The sequence below is a fragment of the Miscanthus floridulus genome, chromosome 19 (genome assembly GCF_019320115.1).
Source record: "Miscanthus floridulus cultivar M001 chromosome 19, ASM1932011v1, whole genome shotgun sequence".
Classification (NCBI taxonomy): domain Eukaryota; kingdom Viridiplantae; phylum Streptophyta; class Magnoliopsida; order Poales; family Poaceae; genus Miscanthus; species Miscanthus floridulus.
Window position 1 is genome coordinate 97045268 of NC_089598.1, and position 24422 is coordinate 97069689.

General features: G+C 45.6%; 1 protein-coding gene across 1 annotated transcript; it reads left to right on the forward strand.

Annotated features, from left to right (window-relative positions):
* Nucleotides 1–11618: 11618 nt before the first annotated feature.
* On the forward strand, nucleotides 11619–12280 carry LOC136528539 (large ribosomal subunit protein eL27x-like). Its single transcript, XM_066521515.1, has one exon. It carries the CDS (start codon nucleotides 11710–11712, stop codon nucleotides 12121–12123), a length of 414 nt encoding a protein of 137 aa, XP_066377612.1. The 5' UTR covers nucleotides 11619–11709; the 3' UTR covers nucleotides 12124–12280.
* The last annotated feature ends 12142 nt before the right edge of the window (nucleotides 12281–24422 follow it).

Sequence of the window (24422 nt, forward strand, 5' to 3'; positions counted from 1 at the left end):
CTACTAGTAGCACATTGGAAATGCTCAAGTTATTGGATATTGCAATCTTACCAAGCCCTTTGACCTTGCCTTTGCCATTGTCACCAAATATGATACTATCAATCCCATTGCTCTTGTTTTCATTGATTGAATTGAACATGCTTGGATCACCGGTCATGTGTTGTGTGCACCCACTATCAAGTACCCAATGCCTTCCTCCGGCTTTATAATTGACCTACAAAAGAAGATCAATTCTTTTTAGGTACCCAAACTTGCTTGGGTCCTTGAAGGTTAGTTACCAAGGTCTTTGGTACCCAAATATCCTTCTTCTTTGGGCCCACAATTGGTGTATCAATGAATTTAGCCTTCACACCATTGGCACCCTTAACAAGCATGTAATAAGAATCAAATTTAATTGAGGATACATTAGGTAGCTTATTCTTGTTAGTCTTGCAATATTGCTCTATATGCCCAACTTGCTTGCATCTATTGCAAAATTGGCCATTGCCCTTCACAAAGCTAAATTTGGGAGTGACAAAGGCCGCCTTGCCTTTCTTGGGGGTACAACATAATCCCTCTTTGTTGAGAGAAAACCTTTGGCTACCCAAGCACTTTAGCAAGAGGGCATCTCCACCATAGGCATTGCCTAAGACACAAGTGAGCTCATTCACCTCCTTCCTGAGGATCTCATTTTCCACCATTAGTGAGGCATCACAAGTGAGACCATCACTCAAAGGTGAAGTAGAAGTAGTAGTGCTACAAGAAGTATTAGTGGGAGCAACTACAATGGGCTTATAAAAAGATTCATCAATAAGATCACATGTTAGTCCCACATCACAAGACATGATCACTTGCTCCTTCTTGGCCTCCTCCTTCTTGACTTGCTCGATGAGAGAGGAGTGAGCTTTTTCAAGCTTAGAGTGAGCCTTGCCAAGCTTCTCATGGGCTTCCATTAGCCTCTCATGAGTGGCATTGAGCTCATCAAGGGATTGCTCAAGAAATTTTACTTTCTTGTTCAATTCTTTGCACTTCTTTCTCTTCATCTCAAAGCAAGTGTGCACTTGCTCACACATGTCCATGAGCTCCTCCTTGTAGTATTCCTCATCATCATCATCACTCCTACAAGCATCACTTTCATATTCATCATCATCACTCACATCATATTTTACCTTGGTAGGCTTTGCTATGAGGCATGTCGATTGAGTGTCGAAGATAGAGGACTTGTTGTTGATGGCGATGCTTGCTAGTGCTTTCTTGATAGATTTCTTGCCATCATCACTAGAGTCATCACTATCCGAAGAGCCATCACTATCCCAACTCACCACATAGCCTCCACCCTTCTTTTTCTTTTGGAAGATCATTTTCTTCTCCTTCTTCTCTTTCTTCTCCTTCTTATTCTTCTTCTTCTTATCCTCATCATTGTCACTATTGTAGGGACAATCCGCTACAACATGATCGGGTCTCTTGCAATTGTAGCATCTTCTCACATATTCTTTGCTTTTGGTGTGATCTCTTCTCTTTCTTGCACCATAGCCCTTCTTTTTCATGAATTTGCCCATCTTGCGCATAAATAGAGCCATGGCTTCATCATCAATATCACTAAGATCCTCATCATCACTTGATTCTTTCTTGAACTTGCCCTTTTCTTGGATGATGAGCTAGCCTTGAATGCTACACTCTTCTTCTTCTTGTCTTCTTCTTCTTTCTTGTCATCCTTGTCAACCCCTTCCCTTTCCACTCGGTATGTCTCTTGTGTTATGACATCACCTAGTACTTGGTTAGGGGTAATCTCCTTCAATCCTCCTCTTATGATAAGCAATCTCAACATCTCAAATCTTGGAGGTAGGCATATCAAGAACCAATGAGAGACATCATCATCCTTGATCTTTTCTCCCAAAGCCTTCAAGTCATTGACAATTACTTGCAACCGATGGAACATCTCTGGAATGATCTCATCATCCTTCATCTTGAAGCTTATCAACTTATCCTTGAGGATGTACAACTTGGCACTCTTCACCGCCGGTGTGCCCTCATATGTTTCCTCCAATCTTCTCCATACCTCATTAGCTCTTTCACAATCCTTGATTTACTCAAACACCTTGAAATCAATGGCATTGTATATGGTGTTGAGAGCCATTGTATTGCATTGCTTGTTGGTCTTGTCTTGGTTTGTCGGATCGTCGGGATCAATGATAGCATAGTCATTTTCGGTCACATTCCATACTTGATCATTGATTGAACCAAGATACATCCTCATCTTTCTCTTCCAATAATCATAGCATGTGCCATCAAAGAACGGTGGTTTGCCCCCCACATAGTTGAACACAACTTGAGCCATAATTTGACACTAAGGTTATTAAGCCTTTAATCAAATGGTGACTATGGCTCTGATACCACTTGAAAGGTCCTAATATAGCTAGAGGGGGGTGAATAGCCTATTTAAAATCTTTAAATCAACTAGAGCAATTTGATTAGTATAACAAATAGCGAAATAAAAACTTGCTCTAGCTCTACAAGGGTTGCAAGCCACCTATCCAATAATTCTAGTTGTTATGATCACTAGGCACACAATCCACTAGGCCACACTACTCACTAAGAGCTCTCACAATTGCTACACTAAAAAGCTCCACTCGATGAACTTAATCCATAAAGCAAGCTCTCAATTCTAGCTACACTAAAGAGCTTGATATAGCTAGTTTGTGGGAATGTATATGAGTAAGTGAGGTGATTATACTGCCACATAGAGGAGTGAACCAATCACAAGATGAATACTTTATCAATCACCGGGAGAATACCAAAGGGCAAGAGACAACCAATTTTCTCCCGAGGTTCATGTGCTTGCCAACATGCTACGTCCCTGTTGTGTCGACCAACACTTGGTGGTCCAGCGGCTAAGAGGTGTTGCACAAACCTCGTCCATATAAGTGGACACCACAAGAACCTACCCACAAGTGAGGTAACTTAATGACACAAGCAATCCACTAGAGTTACTTTTTGGCACTCCGCCGGGGAAGGTACAAATCCCCTCACAATCACCGGAGATGGCCATGAACAATCACTAACTCATGCCAATCCTCCTCCACTGCTCCCAGTCGTCTAGGTGGTGGCAACCACCAAGAGAAATAAGTGAATCCCACAGCGAAACATAAATACCAAGTGCCTCTAGATGCAATCACTCAAGCAATGCACTTGGATTCTCTCCCAATCTCACAAAGATGATGAATCAATGATGGAGATGAGTGGGAGGGCTTTGGCTAAGCTCACAAGGTTGCTATGTCAATGCAAATGGCCAAGAGACTGAGCTTGAGCCAGTCATGGGGCTTAAATAGAAGCCCCCACGAAATAGAGACGTTGTACCCCTTCACTGGGCACTACACGGGGTGACCAGATGCTCTGGTCAAATCGACCGGACGCTAGACCTCAGCGTCCGGTCACGCGATGCGTGCCACATGTCTCCTCTCTTCAAATATTGATCGCCCGATCTCAACGGTCAAGTGATGACTGGACGCAGCAGCTCAAATTGACCGAACGCTGAACCCCAACGTCTGGTCGTTTCCAGTAAGCATCCAAAAACGACTTTTTACGACCGGACATGTCCGGTCATGCTCGACCAGACACACCCAGTGTCCGGTCACACGACAACTCCCCTATGCACTGCCACATCAGTAGGATCGGACGCAACCTTCTAGCGTCCGGTCACTAAGTGACCTAGTGTCCGGTCAGAGATCGATGCCAGCGTCTTCATGCTTCACCTGACCGGACGCGCCGGTCCTACTGAGACCAGCGTCCGGTCACTTACAGTGACCTTCGTCTTTTCTGTCTAGGGTGCCGATGGCACTGTCGGACTATCGACACTCTATAGGCTGACACTCCATTGGTGAAGTTCCTAACCCTTGCTCAAATGTGTCCACCACCAAGTGTATCACCTTGTGCACATGTGTTAGCATGTTTTCACAAATGTTTTCAAGGGTGTTAGCACTCCACAAGATCCTAAATGTATATGCAATGAATTAGAGCATCTAGTGGTACATTGATAACCGCATTTTGATACGAGTTTCACCTCTCCTAATAGTACGGCTATCGAACCTAAATGTGATCACACTCACTAAGTGTCTTGATCACCGAAACAAAATGGCTCCTACCATTTATACCTTTGCCTTGAACCTTTTATTTTTCTCTTTCTTCTTTTCAAGTCCAAGCACTTGATCATTATCATGGCATCACCATCATCATGTCATGATCTTCATTTGCTCCACCACTTGGACTAGTGCTACCTATCTCATAATCACTTTTGATAAACTAGGTTAGCACTTAGGGTTTCATCAATTCACCAAAACCAAACTAGAGCTTTCACCCGCTCGTCTTCCTCACATCGCAGCACCAAACACCACCAGGAGTCCACGCCGACCACGTCGTTGTCCTTGCCTTGCGCTCCACGATGCCTCCTGGCCTTAAATAGCAGCCCCACCGTGCCGCCTCCCCTCTCGTTGCCAAAGCCGCTTTGCCTCGAGTTCGTAGCGCCACCATCGAGCCAAACCCTAGCGCTGCTGTTGTCATCGCCCTATGGAGCCGCACGCCACCATGGACCCGTTCTCGTCCGCGTGAGGCAGCTAGGTGAGCTTGCCATTTTCTTCTCTACTTCCCCAAGTCTTTCGTTGGAGCAACCAATTCTAGAGTCGCTGTTCCGGCGAGGAGCCGAGACCCTAGCCATGGCACTACCGCCTGGAAACAGTGTGCCAGCAACCTCATCTCTCCCTTTTGCTCACAACCGTCCATCCATCGATCTACGGCTGGGATTAGAACTTACCCCTTCAGTCCACCGCGAATCGTGGACGGAGTCCACCATCACTGATCCACAACCATGTCAGCAGGTCCACCACCTTGGACCAACTCGCGACCACCACCTGTCGTTGCGTGGCACACCACGCGGATGACGACTCAGTCAGCGCCGACCGTCGCCGTACCTTTTGCACAAAAGCCCCTGTAATTCTTTGATTTCATACCCGTAGTCCTTCTAAGTTCAAAAATAATTCTAACTAAGTCCTTTTTCTTCTGGAAAACCCCCTAAACTTCCAAGTATTATAACCCGCCGTCCAACAGAGGTAGTTTTATAGGTTAGACCTCGTGTTTGTAATCAAAATTACGTATAGGTCCGTTTTAAAAACTACAAAACCGTCACTACCTTCTATAGGCCATAAAATCTTTGTTTTAACTCCGATTTGACCCGTTCAACTTACGTTAGGTTTGTAATTCCATAATCTACATGTTCATACTACTGTTATGTACGTTTTTAACTCTTAAAATTCGAGGTTAGATTTAATCTATTATTTTACTAAATGGAATCTTGTTTAATTCATAACTTCTTTGTTTTAGCTCCGAATTTTATGATCTTTGTGCTCGTAGCGTCGCATAGAATAGTTTTAAAACCTTTTTAACTTCTATTTCTACTGTTTGGTGTATTGTTCTAATTAGATCATGTTTGTTTGCTATGCCTATATGTATGGATGCCTATATGGTGCTGTTTGATCTCGAGTAGACAGTGAATTTTGTGTTGGTGATCTGGAGCAACTCTTTGAAGATCAAGACTAGCAGCGATACTTTGAATTAAGACAAGTATAATATGAGGCTCCTTGTTACCTATTCTGATGAGGATATGACACCCATGCATATGACCATTTTTGGCATATGATATGAAGGGGAATGAGGCCAGCAAGGGTGTCCAAGTCAAGAAGGAGGCCTGAGGCTAATTTGGTTTGAGTCCCCGAGGTGGAGGCCCAAAGCAACTCAAGTTCGAGTCTGTCTCGGCCTTCAGGACCAGTCTGCCTTAAACTGATCACCCAGGACGCATCTAGACTCCGTTTTCGATGATCCACATATGGATGGAAAGCTAATTTGATAAGGAAGCCAATCCAAGTGGTTTCACATCAAAAGCTATTTGGAATCAACAGGAATCGTCGAAACAAGTTAGCGTCCAGAATCTGCCAGGGTGCTGCGACACCATCTTTTGGTCCGTTGGACCATGTATCGAGTTTGGGCCCATTAGGGGCACATCCAGGGGTCTTGCATGACCCTAGAGTCTTCATAAACAGTCATCGCCCCTCCATTAGGGTTTGGGTTTTGCTTAGATTATTCTGTCAAGAACAGTTTCGCCGTTCACCAGTTTGTGAGATCCCAACTCGTGAGATTAATCATTCATCTATAATTTGGTTGCTTTCTTTCTTGTTCTTGCTTGTGTTCTTCATTGCGTAGGTAGGGATTAGCCTTCTTGGAGAGGTCAACCTGGTCCGTGACTCAGTTGATAACCAGATGAGCTGTGGTTACTTGGTATGGTCAAAATTGCTTCTGTCAAAGGCCCCGATCTTGGTTCCTCCAACCAATGGTGAATCCCTTTTGCTATACATAGCAGCCACCACGCAAGTGGTCAGCACCGCCCTAGTAGTGGAGCGAGAAGACAAAGGGCACGCCCTCAAGGTGTAGTGCCTTGTGTACTTCATCAAGGAGGTACTATCTGACTCTAAGACCCGCTACTCCCAAATCCAAAAGCTCCTATATGCCATCCTTATCACCAAGAGGAAGCTATGTCACTACTTCGAGTCACACCCAGTGATGGTTGTGACATCATTCCACCTCAGCGAGGTCGTCCAAAGCCAGGACACCACGAGAAGAACCACAACGTGGGCACTCAAGTTGATGGATCAGGGCATTACATATGCCTCCCAAACGACGACTTCATCGTGGAATGGACTGAGGTCCAAATGCTGTCGGCGGCCATCGATCAAGAGTACTGGACCATGTATTTCAATGGGTCACTGATGAAGAAAGGTGCTAGCATGGGGCTAGTCTTCGTATCGCCCCTCGGGGTACACAATAGGTACATGGTTCATCTCCATTTCCCCTCATCCAATAATGTGGTTGAGTATGAAGCACTCATCAATGGCCTATGCATTGCCATCGAGTTGGGCATCTGACGCCTTGACATCTGAGGCGACTCCTAGCTAGTCGTCAACCAAGTCATAAAGTAGTCAAGCTATCATGATGCCAAGATGGTTACATACTACCAAGAAGTCCGACGGCTGGAGGACAAATTCGATGGCCTTGAACTCAATCACATCTCAAGGCGCCTCAATGAGGCGGCCGATGTGCTTGCAAAGGCGGCATCTGGCCAAGAGCCAGTGCCAATAGGTATCTTTGCTAGTGACCAACACAAGCCCTCGGTGCGCCACAAAGGGTCAGAATAGGACAACGACGATCTGCCCGATCCAGCCTCGAGGGCTAACCAACCGATGGCTTTGTCTGGCCTTGAGGTCATGGAGCTTGAAGAAGATCCAACAATAGAGCCCGACCATCTAATCGACTAGAGAACACTCTACCTCAACTACCTACTCCATGATATGCTACCGACAGACAAGGTGGAGGCTCGATGGCTCGCACGCCATGCCAAGTCCTTTATTCTTGTGGAGGGCGAACTCTACAAATAAAGCCACACCGAGATCCTACAGCACTGCATCCCGATTGAGCAGGGAAAGCACTTGTTGAGCGATATCCATGGTGGGGTCTACGATCACCATGCCACGCCTAGAACCTTAGTTGGAAATGCATTCCGATAGGGCTTCTACTAGCCCACCACAGTAGCCGATGCCGAGCAGATCATGCGCACCTACGAAGGGTGTTGGTACTACACTCAACAAACTCACCTCCTAGCCTAGGCACTCTAGATGATCCCCATCACGTGGCCATTCATAGTCTAGGGCTCGATCTGGTGGGACCTCTCAAGAAGGCGCCCAGAGGATACACCCACTTGCTTATCACCATAGATAAGTTCACAAAATGGATAGAAGCAGGACCGATCTTAGCGATCTAGTCTGAGCAAGCCATGTTGTTCTTCCTCAACATCATTCATCGCTTTGGAGTACCAAACTCCATCATTATAGACAATGGCACACAATTCATCGACAAGAAGTTCCTTCGATTCTACGATGAAAACAACATCCGGGTCAATTGGGCCACCGTCGCACACCCCTGAACGAATGGGCAGGATGAGCACGCAAATGGCATGCTCCTACAGGGCCTCAAGCCTAGGATCTTGAACCGGTTGAACAAATTTGGCGCACGCTGGGTCACCAAGCTTCCTTCAGTACTCTAGAGCTTGAGGACAACCCCCAACCGAGCCACCAGCTACACGCCCTTCTTCATGGTCTACGGTTCCGAGGCTGTCCTCCCAACCGACCTGGACTATGGAGCACCGAGGATCAGGGTGTATGATGAATAGGGAGCATGCCATGGACCAGCTGGACAAAGCATGTGATGTCGCCCTCCTCCGCTCAGCCAAGTACCAACAGGCGTTGCGACAGTACCACAGCCGATGGGTGTGGGGCCGAGCCTTCAACATCGGGGACCTAGTCCTTCATCTCGTACAAAGCAACAAGGACCACCACGAGCTCCCCCCGCCCTGGGAGGTGTCGTATGTCGTCACAGAAGTAATCCGGCCAGGCGCCTACAAGCTAAAAACCATCAATGACAAGGTCTTCACCAATGCCTAGAACAATGAGCAGCTACATTGTTTTTACCCCTAAATAAATGCATACTTTCTCTTATCAGTTTTGTCATCAAAATCTCCGATCTTTTGTGACATCTGACCCCTACAAGTGCGAGGGGTCAGACCTCACTCGGGGGCTGGTATGAGTACGTTTATCTTATAAGCATTCTCTATGTTTTCCCTCTTTTCTCATGGTAAGTCCTAAGGGCTAGGATTTCAAGAACAAGCTCTGAGTTTAACTGGTAGGACCACGGGAAACCCACGCCCTAGTGGCTACGGTCTCCTTGCTCATCAGCATGATTAGAATTAGCTCGCCCGCACTCCGAGCTTTTTGTGACCTTAACTACGGGAAGGGTCGGAAGGCACTGAACCTCTTTCGTAAAAAGAGGGAGAAGAGCCAAAAAGTTGTTTGCCATAACAAAATTTGAGAAACTTGTTCATTTTTGCACAAATTCATCGCTTACAAAGTGATTTCATCACGAAAAGGGACCGATGTATTTTATGAATACAAAAAACTGTTCACATGGGGGCTCCCCCACAACTTAAATGATTACATTTGCTGACCAGTTCTACTCTAAATACTACTATGGCCGACACGCCACGCTCTCCATCGGCAACGTACTACCGCTCCGCGGGATCCCTGAGGGTGCCATCGTCTACAACGTCAAGCACCACATCAGTGAACATGGTGTCTACGCTAGGGTATCTAGGGACTACGCCATCATGATAAGCCACAACCCTGACAACGACACCTAGACGGGGGGCGCTGCCCGCCGAAGAATGGCTGCCATGGCTGATGGATGTCTCTGACATCTCATTAAACTTCATGAACTGCCCGATCTGAGCGGTTGCAAGGGTGAAACCCCCATCGGCATAGTCCTAGGTGGCTTCCCCATCGATAAGGCTTGCTTAGAGAAGATTCATCGGAAGAAGTCTACGTACGGCTCCATCCTGACGAAGGCCTCACAGACGACGACAAAGCCGATGACGCGCAGCACCCTCTAGTGCGCCTCCTCCTTCGGTGGAAGCGGCCCCTTCTTGGCAAAGGCAGCAAACACCATCTCATCTATGTTGAATGACCTCTAGCTCGACATCGTGCTCCGATTTCACGAACGGATCTGTGAGTTCTCCCCTCCCTCGCATTACCCTCTCTCACTTAGGAATCGTCGTGACGCACGAACACACTCGACGAGAAGGAAGAAGGAGGAGAGGCAGCAGCTCAAGAATAGATGGAGGAATGGGACGAGAACCCTCTCCCTTCCCCTATTTAAGGAGGAGACGCAACAGTTGGAGAAGGGCGAAGGGTTGGGGTGAAAAACCCTCTCTCTTCCCCTATTCAATGCAGATGGGAATTCGAGGGGACACATCTTGACGATGGGACACGCCCTACTAGATGAGACGACGCCTGGTCAAACAGGATGTGGCCTGGGCATGGCCTGCCACTACCGCACGCTGGGCGCGAGAAACAAGGCATAGCCACATGCAGGCGGCTCTCCGCCTTCCCAAGCAGGACCCGAAAGGGCCCAACGACGAAACCTCCATCAAGGGGTGGCCAACGGGCCTCCTGAGTCGATTGGACGGCCCAGGCGAATGACGAGCAACGAGGTTGAGAAACCAAACGACCGCCGAAAGATAAGCACCCTTATTTACTTACTTTACATACCAATTTCACTACCGAGCCTCTGACCCCAGCAACAATAGGGGCACGGACATCGCTTGGGGGATGCTGAGAGAGTCTACTTGTTTAGACATAATCTTCGCCTGCCCGTCCTTACGTTTAAAAACTGGAAGCACGATGTGCGGGTGTAAACTTTGAGTAAAACCGGTCAAACCACTAGACCCTATGCCCCAGCGGCTACGACATTTTTGATCACCGGCGTGATCGAATTCTTTGTCCCCGCACCCCAAGCTTTAGCATCTGCCTTCTCGTGAAGGGTTCAGAGGGGTCTGCCTATGGAATCTCCTTCAAGGAAAAGCTGTCAGGTCACCAAAGTCAACCGAACGACTTGGATCGCTATCGAGAGGTAGAAACAAAAAATTATGATGCTCGTGCAGTTTACACTGGCCCCATCGCATACGTCGGACCCAAACCCCACACGGACATGTCTGGTAAGAGCTTCCCATCACTCATGCCAATAAGGTAACATCACCGACCCTCGCTTTTGTTTCCATTATATCGTACATTCATTCCATATGCAATTGCTGCATCTCAACGCTTCGCGTCGCGTCACGAAGCGGTAGTCGCCTCATTCGATATGAGCGACAACTGATTGAGGTTCAGAGGCTGGCCCACGAAGGGCTCGAGGCCACCTCATGTCAAACAGAGCCAGGGGAGAAAAACCAAGATGAGCCCCAGCGGCCTTGCCCGACCCCGCTCAGAAGCGGATAGGGACATCTCGACCTTTCTCGTTCGATTCTAACTTCGAGCCAAACCCACGGAATCTCCATCGAGGAGTGGCCAACGGGCCACCCGAGCCTATCGAATGGCTCGGGCATCTGCCGGGAGGCAGGTTAAGAAGTAGTGGAATGCCACATAAGGGCTCTGCCGACCCTATCAGCAGATGACGGACCCGTATTCCACACGAACATGCCTGTTAGCAAGCTCATTGACCTATAGAGTGTGGATGCCAAAATCTTGTTTGATATTTCATTATTGTTTTTTTTAGTTTGTAATGTCTTTAAATTTTCCATGAACAAGAATGTATAAAAATGTGTATCCTCTACATTCACTACTTGAATTTTGATTTAGTTGTGATTTATCGCTTGCTCCCCATTGCTGAGTATGAGGATAATCTAATGTTTGGTAGGGCGCTTCGCGCGCTAAATTTTCTAGTAGTATACAAGATTGCCTTTGTTCTCCGATAAGGCCGAGGTTGGGCTGGGGCACATGAAGGAATGCTGGGCTGGACTTTGGACTGGGCAGTTCGCTAGGAAAAAGAAAAGGCTACAGTAGTGCTCAGGTTGGGCCTCGGCCCCCACTGACGACTGAGCCTAGGATCAGAACCCATCCCGCGACCCCTGAAGCCCGAGCACGAAAGCACCGTCCTATCCTGGATCCAACAGCCGAATTCCACCCTCCTGGAAACCCTAGCGCCGCCACACTATATAATCTTCCCCCTCTCGCGTGCTCCCATTTTATCTACCTCCCAAATCCTACCCTACCGGCGGCGGCGGCGCAGAAGCAGCACGCGAAGATGGTGAAGTTCCTCAAGCCCGGCAAGGCCGTGATCCTCCTCCAGGGCCGGTTTGCCGGCAGGAAGGCGGTGATCGTGCGCGTGTTCGAGGAGGGCACCCGCGACCGCCCCTACGGCCACTGCCTCGTCGCCGGCCTCGCCAAGTACCCCAAGAAGGTGATCCGCAAGGACTCCGCCAAGAAGACGGCCAAGAAGTCGCGCGTCAAGTGCTTCATCAAGCTCGTCAACTTCACCCACCTCATGCCCACCCGCTACACCCTCGACGTCGACTTCAAGGACGTCGCCACCGGCGGGCCCGACGCGCTCTCCACCCGCGACAAGAAGGTCGCCGCCTGCAAGACCGCCAAGGCGCGCCTCGAGGAGAGGTTCAAGACAGGCAAGAACAGGTGGTTCTTTACCAAGCTCCGCTTCTAGATGCTCGGCGTCCCGAATAGTGCTTGCTTTAGCTGTCGATTTCTTGTATCGGACACTCTCTAAGCTACCTCTGTTTTCGTATTACCATGAAGACTTCGTGTTTAGACCTGTGGCTCTCAGAGATAATTTTACTAAGATGTGCCATTGATGTGTTAAATGTTGTCATGGATAGATCTGGTTGAAATTTTGTTTGAAATCACGGCTTGCGTGTTCTTAAAATATTTGGTCTTGCGGTGACAGACATTTGTGATGCATCTTTTACTGTTAAACAACTGTTCATTAAGTATGGTCCTTTGTGTCCACTTGAGTTGATGATATGGTTAGTTCTGTTACTTCAATGTTAGGGGAATTGAGCTAGTGGCCTTGGAGTTATTCAGTGTTTCATCAAATAGATGACAACCAATATTGTTTACAGTCCTATTTGCCCTTTGTTGATTTGTTGTATAATTTCTAATGTTGGGTGAATTGTGAACTGTCATAGTAGCCTATGAAAGTAATGTAATTGCTGATGGTTAAATGCTATTAGACTTCCAGACATTTGTGATGCATTTTGTTACTATCACACAACCACTGATTAAGTATGGTCCTTTGTTTCTACCTGAGTTTATGATATGGTTAATTGTTATGTTACTTCAATATTTGGCGAATTGAGCTAGTGGCTGATGAATTGTCGAATGTTCAATTTATTTCTTCAGGATTCATTGTTTCATCAAATATATGTCAACTCATATTGTTTAGTCTTATTTGTCCTGTTGACTAGTTAGTTTAACTTCTAATGTTTGAATTGTCATCATAGTAGTGAAATTCTTGTTTTAGTTTGATGTAATAACAGCTAGCTTGGATTTGCCCACACAAGTAGGCATTCATTTTCAAGGATTTTGCTACATCCATGTTATGTTTGCTATTGTCTTTCTTAATAAATATTTGACTCCCTGTTAATAAATATTTTACTCCATTTTAAAAGGAAAAAGTTTGAATGCTATTCATACTGTCTAGTGGTACGTAGACAGTTGTTGCTTTACTTAGGTAGCCTAACATTAGTGAAAATTTGATACTTTTGAAGTGAAACATGGGTGATTAGCATATTGGATGTTTCATTTTTGGTCCCTTGGCTTATTATCGATGTGCTTCCAAATTGATGAGCTTTCAAATATTTCAAATATTGATGGTAACATTAGTGAAATTTTGATATGTCTGAAGTGAAACATGGATGACTACCATATTCAATGCTTCATTCTTGGTCCCTTGGCTTATTAGTGATGAGCTGTCTGTTAGTTTTAGTTTTTCGTTTGTTTGTTGATCATGCTTGTAGCGTCTGGTTATCCTTTATTTACTCCTGGTATCCTAGGAATTCTAGAATATACTGTAGAGTGGAGTAAAGCAAATGATGCATGTAACCCTCTGAAATTAGAGTGGAGTAAAGCAAATGATCCATGTAACCCTCTAAAATTATTGAGAGTTCCGTATTTTTCTTGGTGATGTGTTAATGTTGCCTTTTTAAACTGAGCTATTTGTGTTACTTCACCTAGAATCTCTTAAAATTTGGTACACATTTTGAATGCGGACGCTTTATATTTTAGGATGGATGAAGTATGTTCGTTCTTTTGCTGCTGTTACTTTTGCAGTGTTTTATCTGCCTGTGTTAGCAAATTTAACATTGCAGTTAATAGCAGTGACTTAATTTCCTACAGCTGAGGTTCTACAGTTTCAGTCATTGCCTGGCAGCTCATTGATCATTGATTCGGTGAAAATCGCCTTTTCTTTTTGCTCTTTTGAAATGTCAACCGATAGTATTACCTTGATCGTCTGTTGAAATGTTAACAGCAGAATAAACTACTCCTTCGTTGCTATGCGAGAACCGTATGCTGTTCCTCCGTGATGCAGGCATGAATGGTGTGCAATCAATCAAGTACACACTTACGCCAGTGATATGTATACCAAACAAGGTTAAGTGCATAACGGGAAGAGTGATCGCCATTGTAAAGCAAAAACATGGGAATCTAAAAACAGAGGAAAGGTAATCGTGTTGTTTGTTGGGAACCCTTCACCTCTGGAATCCTAGGCATGTCCAATCCCTTCTATTTTCCTTGGCCTGCGTTGCTGTGTGTCAGGATGAAAACGATACGGAAATATCCCGAACCGAACCGCAGTCGTTTTCTACATTTAACCCGATCGAATTCGTTTTTTGCGGACAAAAACGGATACTAAATTCGAAAACGAAATACGGAGTACATAATTCGAAATTCGGTACGAAATCGGTTTGGGCATTTGTTCGTTCGATTTCTACATTTCTACATTATATTCGAAATATACCGAATTTATATTCAGTTTAGAACCGAATTTGGTCCAGCAGGGCAGAGGGCACTAGCCCATGTACTAGCCCAGCAGGGCACTAGCCCAGCAGTGCACTAGGCCAGCCCAATAACGAAGCTAACCCTAATCCCCAAACTCCCACTACCCATCCCCAGTCCCCAGCGTGACTACCCGACGGCTCCTCAGTCCGCCCCCTCCTTGTTGCTTTGGCTAGCGCTGGCGGCGCCGTCCTTCATCCCCACGCGCGTGCCGAAGGTCGGCGAGGAGGCGCGCCTTGAACCTCCGCGCCCGCGACGAGCGCTCCAGGTGGTCCGCCGCGCCGGCCAAGTTCTCGAGGTACGCCGGGAGCACCGCCGCCGACCGCAGTGCCCATCGATGGCGCCCACCGAAGATGGCGTTTCTGCTCCCACGAAGGGCAAGGCCAAGGCCAAGACCAAGACCGTGCGCCAACTTCTTGCGCCGCCGACAGCACGGGCACCGGCACCGGCACCGGCAGCTACGACTTCTCCAGCGCCACCTCCAGCTCCAGGTACGATCGATCTAGGGTCTTGATGTTCCGCTTGGCTGCTCCTGCTAGCTATTTTACATTGCCGTATGCTCTCATACAGAACCAGTGCTAGAAGCTTTGCAGACACGCACTACTAGCTTTTCAGTCTCAACTCTGAACATGTATGATATATCTGATGCATCGTTCAGTATGTTTTCTTTTCTGAAGATTTGTAGTCTTGATATGTGTGTTGTTTGTCAATGCTGGAGCGGTACATATGAGTCTGCTGGCTAGGGACATACACTAATCCCCTCCAGAAATTCAGGATTGGAACATCAACTTAGTATTATTCAGTTCTGCACTGAGTAATAAAACCTGGTGACACTTGTGTATGAAATGCTATCTTTTACTTGGTTAGGCGGTTGTATATCGGATATATCTTAGTAACCATCAACAAAGCTTTGACTCAGTGACAGTGTTTGATCAATTGCTCAAGAGTGACTAATAAACTGGACAGTCTACGGGTAATGAATTTTATGTTCAGATAATGTTCACTTGGAAACCGCAACAGTACATTGGTACCAGGCAATTGCTAGTTTTTAGGAATCTGGTGCGTATCAGGAGATAAGAAAAAAAAAAACACAGACAAATTTGCTGTCCATTTCAGAGCCACACTTCTATAAGATGCACAGGGACCCCTTTCAACAAAGATTTTACTATGTTAAATTTTCTAGTTAACTAGCCATGACAACCAGCAGTACATGTTAACACACTTGTATTAAACATAAAACTAGAGGCAGGCGATACATCTAAATCAATCTCACTGAACTGTATGCGATATGTCATACTCCAGTAGATATTGTCACCAACTATGCGATTGTGAACATCTTTTTTTTCTGGACACAAAACCAAAACCTGACACAAAGATTAGATAAGCACGGGCTATGAGGCTAGATAAAACCTAGTCTTTTATTTTGGTGCAGCATTGATTTGCCTTTGTAATTAATATTTTGTCCTGCAAAATCTGATATTTTTATTGGGAAAAACCATAGTTTTTATCAAAATCTGATATAGTTTTTATTGGGAAAAATCTGATATATTTTTATCAGTACTCTAACTTATTTTGGTCATTTTGCTTGATCATCAGGATCTAGGAATAAAAGGTCTGCATCTCAGAGTATTAGCTCTGGAACTTGTGATAGTCCAGCCACACAAGCATCCGTAGCAGCGTCAGTTTCAGTGATCGGTTCCAGTGCTCCTATTGTTGACATTGACACCAGTTGCACTGGCGCTGGCACTGGCACTGGCCCAGCCCAACCTGGTGGTGCACCAGCAACAGACACACCTGCAGCTCCAGTTAATATCGGTGAAGATGATCAAGATGATGAAGAGCAGGCTCATCTTTCTGGCAAGAGGTACAAAAAATGCACATCACATGTCTGGAAGTATTTCACCAAGAAAAAGGAGGTTATAGAGGTGGATGGAAAGCAGTATGAGCAGTTGTGGGGGTACTGCAATTTCGCTAGGTGCAATAAGAGGTACAGAGCTGAGGGCCCTTGTGGGACGACTGCATTCAAGAGCCATTTGAGGTCAAAGCACTGTATTGTGGAGGGACAACAACAGCTTAATGTTGGTAAGAACACTGGTTCTGAAATTGCTCATATCGTGCCTTTCAAATATGACCAAGAAGTTAGCTTGAGAAAATTGAACTTGGCAATCACCATGCATGAATATCCTTTCAATATAGTTGAGCATGAGTATCTTGTTGATTTCATAAAATCTCTTCGGCCTAGCTTTCCGATAAAGTCTCGTGTCACTGTTAGGAAAGAAATAATGGACAGATATCTTGAAGAAAAGGAAACTTTGTATGCACACTTAAAAACTATCAAGTGCCGCTTTAGTGCAACAATGGACATGTGGACCTCATGCCAAAACAAAGGATACATGTGTGTTACAATTCATTGGATAGATGATAATTGGCGTATCCAAAAGAGAATTATTGGTTTCTTCAATGTAAAAGGTAGACATACTGGTGCTAAGTTATCTGAGACATTCAGTGAAGTTATGGTTAAATGGTACATTGAGAAAAGACTGTTTGCATTGACTTTGGATAATGCTAGTTCAAATGAAGTGGCTGTCAATGATATAATTTCAGATCTAAAAGAGAATGGTAATGGCTCCCTAGTGTGTGATGGGCTGTTTTTTCATGTCAGATGTGCATGTCATATTCTCAATTTGGTTGCTAGAGATGGGTTGAAAGTCATTTCAGAAACAATTAGCAAGGTCAAATCACTTGTGCTAGCTGTGAAAGGGTCTCCATTGCAATGGGAAGAGCTTATGAAGTGTGCCACCGAAGCTGGGTTGGATACAAAGAGGGGTATTCAAATTGATGTGTCAACAAGGTGGAATTCTACCTACCTAATGCTGAGAGATGCCTTGTACTACAAGGATGCTATTAGGCTGAAGTCTTCAAATCGCCGTAGGTATGCTAAGATTTCTCCATCTTCTGTTGAATGGGAAAAGGCTTTGACAATTTATGGTTGTCTCAAGAAATTTTATGATCTCACTGAAATTCTCTCTGGCACTTCATATCCTACTGCAAACTTATTTTATAGAGGTTTCTGTGATATAAAGATCTTGCTAGATGATTGGTGCTTTAATGAAGATGATACAATTAGAGAAATGGCTATTGCTATGAATGCAAAATTTAAAAAATATTGGGAACAGTCCAACATTGCTCTAGCTGTAGCTTGTTTTCTTGATCCAAGGTATAAGAAAAGGCTAATAGAGTACTACATGAAGAAGTTCCATGGTGATCACTATCAACTTGCACTCGATGAGTTTATTTGTGTGGTAAAGAAACTATACAACTTTTATGCTAGTTCTGCTCCTGCACCAGCAAAGAAAACTAGTAGTGTGGCTGCACCTGGACCTAGTAACACAGCTGATGTGTTAATGGGAAATGTAGACCATGACCTAGAAGAATTCCTATATGATGAAAGTGAACATGCTATGGTTGAGACAAATGAGTTGGAGAGGTATATGGGGGAACCACTACTGAAAATTGTAGGTGAGTTTGACATCTTAGCTTGGTGGAAAAACAAGAGAGAAGAGTATCCTATCCTTTCACAGATTGTTCGGGATGTAATGGCTGTACAAGTATCAACGGTAGCATCCGAGTCTGCATTTAGTGCTGCTGGTCGTGTTGTTGATCCCTATCGCAGTCGTCTTGATCCCGAGATGGTACAGGCATTAATTTGCACAAAGGACTGGGTTGCTGCAGCAAGTAAAGGTGGTCATTTTATCTCTTTTTTCAGTTATACACTTGTAATTGCAGCATAATAATGCATTGATATTTTCCCCTTACTAATATTTTGTTCAGATGCGAAAGTGGTTGGATCAATTGTGAGTGATCTTGAAGTTGATGCTTTGACTAATGTTGTGGCTAAACTGAAAATTGAGGTATGTTTATCCTCTCCTCTGTCTATATTTGATGTTGGCTGTTGTTAAAGCTATCTTGTTGAGTGGAGTAGCACACTGCACACACTTTCAACTCCATCTATATATGGTGCCGTGGCATGCATGTACTTGGTCTAGTACTGGTGGCCTACTGGAGGGAGGATCGGGTTGATTGTAGCACAAATAAAAACATTTCTTATTCTCATACACTGATCACACTAATACCCAAAGAGAGTGCATTGCATTATCAGTAAGCCTTAATTATCAGCATATGCATGTTCTGGCAAGGAGAGATGGATCGGATGCAATAGCTAGCTGCCATATGCAACTCGGCTGATTCTATGGAACTCCCTAATGCTTCTCTGTATATATTCACTTTGCAAATTTCTAGGACAAGGACAAGGAGGGCGATGGGGACTCTGAGGAGGACAATGAGGATGCAAAAGACATGGAGAGCGATGGGAACTCTGATCCTGACATCATGGATGATGCTGATGAGCTCTAGATGTTCATGTTCTGTTAATTGTGTGTCGTACTACTTAAGACCACGGGTCACGCACTTGTTAATTTGAACTAGATCATGCACTTGTTAGTCGCGAACTTGTTATGTATTTGGCCATGAACTTGTTTAATGTTATGCACTGTGGGTCGGTTCGTATTGAATTATCGTATACCGACCGTGTTCGATATAATTCCGCTCGAATTGTTTCGTTTTCGAAATTCTCGATATTCCGTAAGTTCGTGTTCGTTTTCGTGTTCGGTTTGTCCGCTTTCGTTTTCGTTTTCGTATTCAAATGTAAAAGTAGAAAACGGTTGAGGAGTTCTCCGTTCGATTCCGTCCGTTTTCATCCTTAGCTGTGTGTGAGGCAACAGCCATGAGATTGAGAAGAGAAAAATCGAGCAGAACTGAGACGGGAGAGGCACTGAGGGAAGAACCTGTTCTGCCTCTTTCATTCATTCATTCTATCACCCCGTTCGGCTCGCTGAATCTTGACTGAAACTGGCTGAAAAATATTATTCTAGCTAAATTGTTGTGAGAGAAAAATACTGTTTCGGTTGAAAACCGAATATGAGGTAAGCCCCCTGGAGCTGGCTTGACCTCACTTTGCCTCGGCGTTGCGGTGTTCACCTGCTCCGGTGAACACAGAACGATTGAACGAGAGAGCAACTGTATCGTCTGTACCTTTTGCTATTACTATTAGCCTACAGTTCTTGACGGGTTCCAACTTCGCGGGCCCATACATCAGTGACTTAGTTGGTGAGATATGCAATCTGCTGGTACAACGTCGGTCTTTTTTTTTACACAACCACGAGTTTGAGCAAAACATATGGATGAGAGAACACATGAGAAAAGGAATAATAAGATTGGAAAAGCATAGAAACGAAATATAAAGATGTTTGGATCGCATGAATTTGTAGCATAGGAATATTGAGAAAATAGCAAGCGCAATAGTAATACGCCGTGGCAGATTAACTGTTTATGGGCTGGTTTGGCCTATAAGCCATGACTGAAAATACTATTGGCTGATTTGGTGTGAGAGAAAAATACTGTTCGTTAGCTGATAAGCCATGGCTTATAAGCCAAATACGATAAACGAACAGCTTGTATATCATCTTATTATTACATCCCCGAGACAGTGTGAGATAGCACCTTCCAGTTTCCTGACACCACCTATTCTCAACCTGTAGGTGCAGAATGTGACCAACTAGTGAATATTTATAATTTTGTTGTACGTTGTAATTGGAGGTGGCCTAACACTCAATGACACATGATTTATACTTATTCGGACAACGTGCCCTACGTCCAGTCGGGGTCGGTCGGCGACTTTATTCCCGAGCCCAGGTGCTCGAAGTTTATTGTGGGGTTACAAACGAGAGAGAAAGATGGGATGTACAAGAGGTCCGGTCGGCTCCGACCGGAAGGGCCGAGAACGACGGGGACTCCGCTATGAGCTAAGTGTTCAAGCGTGTGCTTGCGGTCTTAACCTGGTGGTTCTGTGGTTGTGAGCTATCGATCTAACGAACTCTAATCAACTAGAATCGGTCTGGTCTCTCTGTTTGGAGGGAGTGCATCCCCTTTTATAGATGAAGGGGATGACTTTACAGGTGAGAGGGAGAGAGGGTACGGATGTTTTTAAGCCTTGTTGCTCACGCCGATGAGGATTGGATAATGGTAGTCGCGCCACAACACTGTTGATGCCACTGTAGAATGTCAGGTGCACGTGGAAGGTTGTGCTATCTTCTTCAGGAAGGGTTGATGTCGGTACCTGCAAATACTGCTGGATGCCTAGAGGCATGTGAGGAGTCTTACCACGTTTACCTGGTATGGTGAATCCCGGCGCCTACAACACTATTGATGCCCAGAGTTATGTGAGGGGCTTTTTGCCATACGGGAGTCCAGCGGCGCCAAAAATACTATAGAGAGAGATGTCGGCGCCGATAATACTGTTTGTGTCAGGGTGGTTGCAGAGTACTGTTCCGTGCAGGGTATGGTCCCTGGTACAGTGGTTTTGACTTGTGAGCCTTGCCTTGTCTTTCTCCGCACGTCTTCTGGTTCCTACCGAGCGGGCGTTCCCGGTCGGATGGCTCCAGTCGGCTCTGAGTGCGCCGGTCGAAGAAGAGCGGTGAGCAGGGTTCCTCGAGCCCCGGTCGGAGAGTCGCGGGGTCGGAGTCAGAAGTGGGGTTCGGGGCAGGCCTTCCGATCAGAGAGGCCGTCTAGAGGCGGCTGAAGCCTGAATTGAGCGCTCCGGTCGGAGAGGTGGGCCAAAGTAGCTGACGAGCGGGCGTCGCTCTTTTTGGGCCTGGCCTTTCGATCGGTTGCTAGACCGTTCCTTTGCCCTGTTGTTTTTAGACTCTTGGGCCGAGCCTTGGCGCAGAAGCCGGTCCCCGAGGGACCCCGGGTTTATGAACCCGACAGGAGCCCCCGAGCCCCCGGGTGATTCGGTTAGAATCGTCTGGGGGATTTTTTTGTCTTGCCGACGGGTGCGCGCGAGCGCACGCGCGGGTGTAGCCTTCGAGCCCCCGGGTGGTTCGGGCAGAACCGTCTGGGGGGTGTTGTTTTAGCAGGCGTGTGTGCGTGTTTTTAGTTTGAGACAGAATTTTGTTTAACCAAGACGTCGTTGTGCAGCCGAGGCATTTTTAGGCGCGAAGATTGGATTGAAACAGAACTTTACTGATCCCGGCGTCGATGCGCACCGTTGGATCGGGCGAGGAAGTTAGTTCGGACGCGAGAAAGCTCACTGATCCTGGCGTCGATGCGTGCCGTGGGATCGGGTGAGGGAGTTAGTTCGGTCGTGAGAGTGCTCACTGATCCTGGCATCGATGCGAGCCATGGGATCGGGTGAGGGAGTTAGTTCGGACAAACCCTGGCGTCGGTGCGCGCCGTGGTTTTGAAATGGTTAGTTTTTAGGGGTAGGACGAGACCGAACCTGTGGGTCCTGGTGTCGGTGCGCGTCGTGGGACCGGGCGGGTCAGAGTTGTGGATCCCTGGTCTCAGCGTAGCCTGGGCAGCCGAGGTAGTTAGTTTAGTTAGTTTTCACGCGAGTTTGGAGTCGCGGTCCTTGGATTTTTGGAGCGCAGTCGGAAGTGCGACATTAGGATTCGAATCCACAACTTCTTCCTCGCGCGTTTCATCTCCTACCACCGCACCACACAGTTACTTGTGACTAGATATACGATGATGTCTATTTGTACTAATATGTACGAATCTTGAAATCAATATTCTAACTCATAAACAATCTTAAATGAGAAAACTTTTAGCTACAAAGTTTTAGATCTCGTCGAGCACTACAACTTTAATATAGATTTTGTCTTCGTCCAACTTCATTTGAGATATGAATTTATTTGTGCTATAGCTATTTTAAGGATGGTTGACTTAGTCAACTATCCTTGAAAATTGATTTTTAGGAACGGTGGACTTAACAAAACTGCCTCTAAAAATCACTCATTTTCAGAAGCGATTGACATAAGCAACCGTCCTTAAAAATCATATTTTCAAAGGCGGTTTTCTTAACAGAACCACCCCTAAAAATAGAAACGTTTCTAGGGGTGGTTTTCTTAACGGAACCACCCCTAAAAATTGATTTCTATCAACGGTTCTATAGCTACAGTGCCTCCCGCGAAGGTTAGAAATGGCATGCTAAAAATCCGCTTGTGTCAGAAAAGGGAGGTGTCTGTAAAAAAATCATCTTTGTACTAGTCCCATTAGGAAAGGGGAGCTGCCGTGACATCCTACTTTGCCCAATTTGCAGGTATCATAGGTTATCTGCTATGGCGGCTACCCCGACATTGTTGAGATGAGCTCCAATGAAGTTTGCCTTTAGAAGACAGGCAAAACCCGTCAACAGCCCAAGCTTCCAGCTGCAGGTAGTGCAAGTGAAGTGAACAGTAGCAGACAATTAGTAGCCCACAAAGTGCTACGATTTCTTCTTTTCCTTTCGGTCACGGTGTATGACAAACAGTTTTTAGTGTCCAAATGTTCTTTATGTTTGATTTGTTGTTCTCTTTTCCAAGTCAGTTTCAATTTTTTTTTGTCTCAGTTTCTAGTCGATTCTTATTTTAGTTTTTTTAGTAAAAAAAATGAAGTTGGCTCAGCCTCACGTTGCACATTATGGTTCACTAGAAACAATGGATTGAAAATGAATAACAAAATCTGCTATATCGCCCTTTCGAAACTTGACATAAGGATAATCTTGTCTATCAATTTTCAATCAAATTGACACCGATGGTACACTTATTATTAGTGGAATGTTATGAGATAAGTGCTGCATTACTATTTCACATACGGAGCAGTTGCAGAGAAACTGGTGCCGATCTAGAGAGGCCACAAGTGCGATTAGGAGGAATGGGTTGGAGGTGGGAGAAGTGAATTTATGTGACCAAGTGAACATCATTCAATATTTATCCAAGTCAGATTGGCGACGTGCAGTTTTGTGCTGTTTGTTTGTATCTTTCTTGTTCATTGCATGGTAATCTGGTTATGGCCATGCATGCATGGCCTAAGTCACAGAGCATTTGGACTCTTTGGCACACAATTTTCATGAGATGCATGCCTAGCTTGTAACTTCAATAATTGCAATAGGAACGGGGATGCCTTTAATTAACTTTCACTAGTAAAGAACAGACCTTTGATCCTCGGCTAAAATGGGCTCTAGTCCCGGAATTTTTTGCCCCCGGGACTAGAAATACCTTTAGTCCCGGTTGGTGGCTCCAACCGGGACTAAAGGTCCCTGCCCAACGGCTACTGCGCCAGACAGAGGTGGCAGGGACCTTTAGTCCCGGTTGGAGCCACCAACCGGGACTAAAGGTATACGTTTACTCCCGGTTGGTGGCTCCAACCGGGAGTAAAGGTCTACTCCCGGGCCGTGGCTGCGCCCGGGGTTGGAAAGTTACCTTTAGTCCCGATTGGATCTATCAACCGGGACTAAATATTCTCCCTTTATAAATCGGCCGTCTCCTCCTTCCTCCCCGAGCCCGAGCTCAGCACATTTTGAAGCTCACTGCAGTAGTGTTCTTGCTTCCTCCCTCCCTCCATTGTTCCTCCATCCATTCTTCGATTCCTCCGTCGATTCTTCAGTTGTAAAGGTTACCAATCTCATACTCTCATTTTTTACCATTTTCTTATGCCATTTTATTCACTATATATATTTATGGTTCTTTATTATGGTTTTTTTTTTCATTTGTAAGCAATTTGAGCTCAAAATCACTTTAAGCTTGCATATTTACATGAAAGAAGGTTAAAGTATATATAAATATAAAGTTAGAAAATAGTTAGAAAATTATAGCAAATCCTTACTAGTTGAACTTGCGGACCGTGTTCAGGTCGGCGAGGATGTTCTCTGCCGAGCGGTAACGGACGTCAAGGAGGAGCTTTGATTCTACGAGGGAGAGCGATAACGGTCGTGGAAGACCGTGTTCCCTTCCTCGTAGAATCGGAGCTCTTCCTTGACCAAGTACGGTGCCGTCCGGTGGAGAAATCCTCGCCGAGCTGATCACGTAAGCAAGGTCAACTAGTACGGATGGTTATTTATTCACATGTCCC

Coding starts and splice junctions, on each gene's coding strand:
- LOC136528539 (XM_066521515.1), top strand. CDS start 11,710: ATGGTGAAGTTCCTCAAGCCCGGCAAGGCCGTGATCCTCCTCCAGGGC.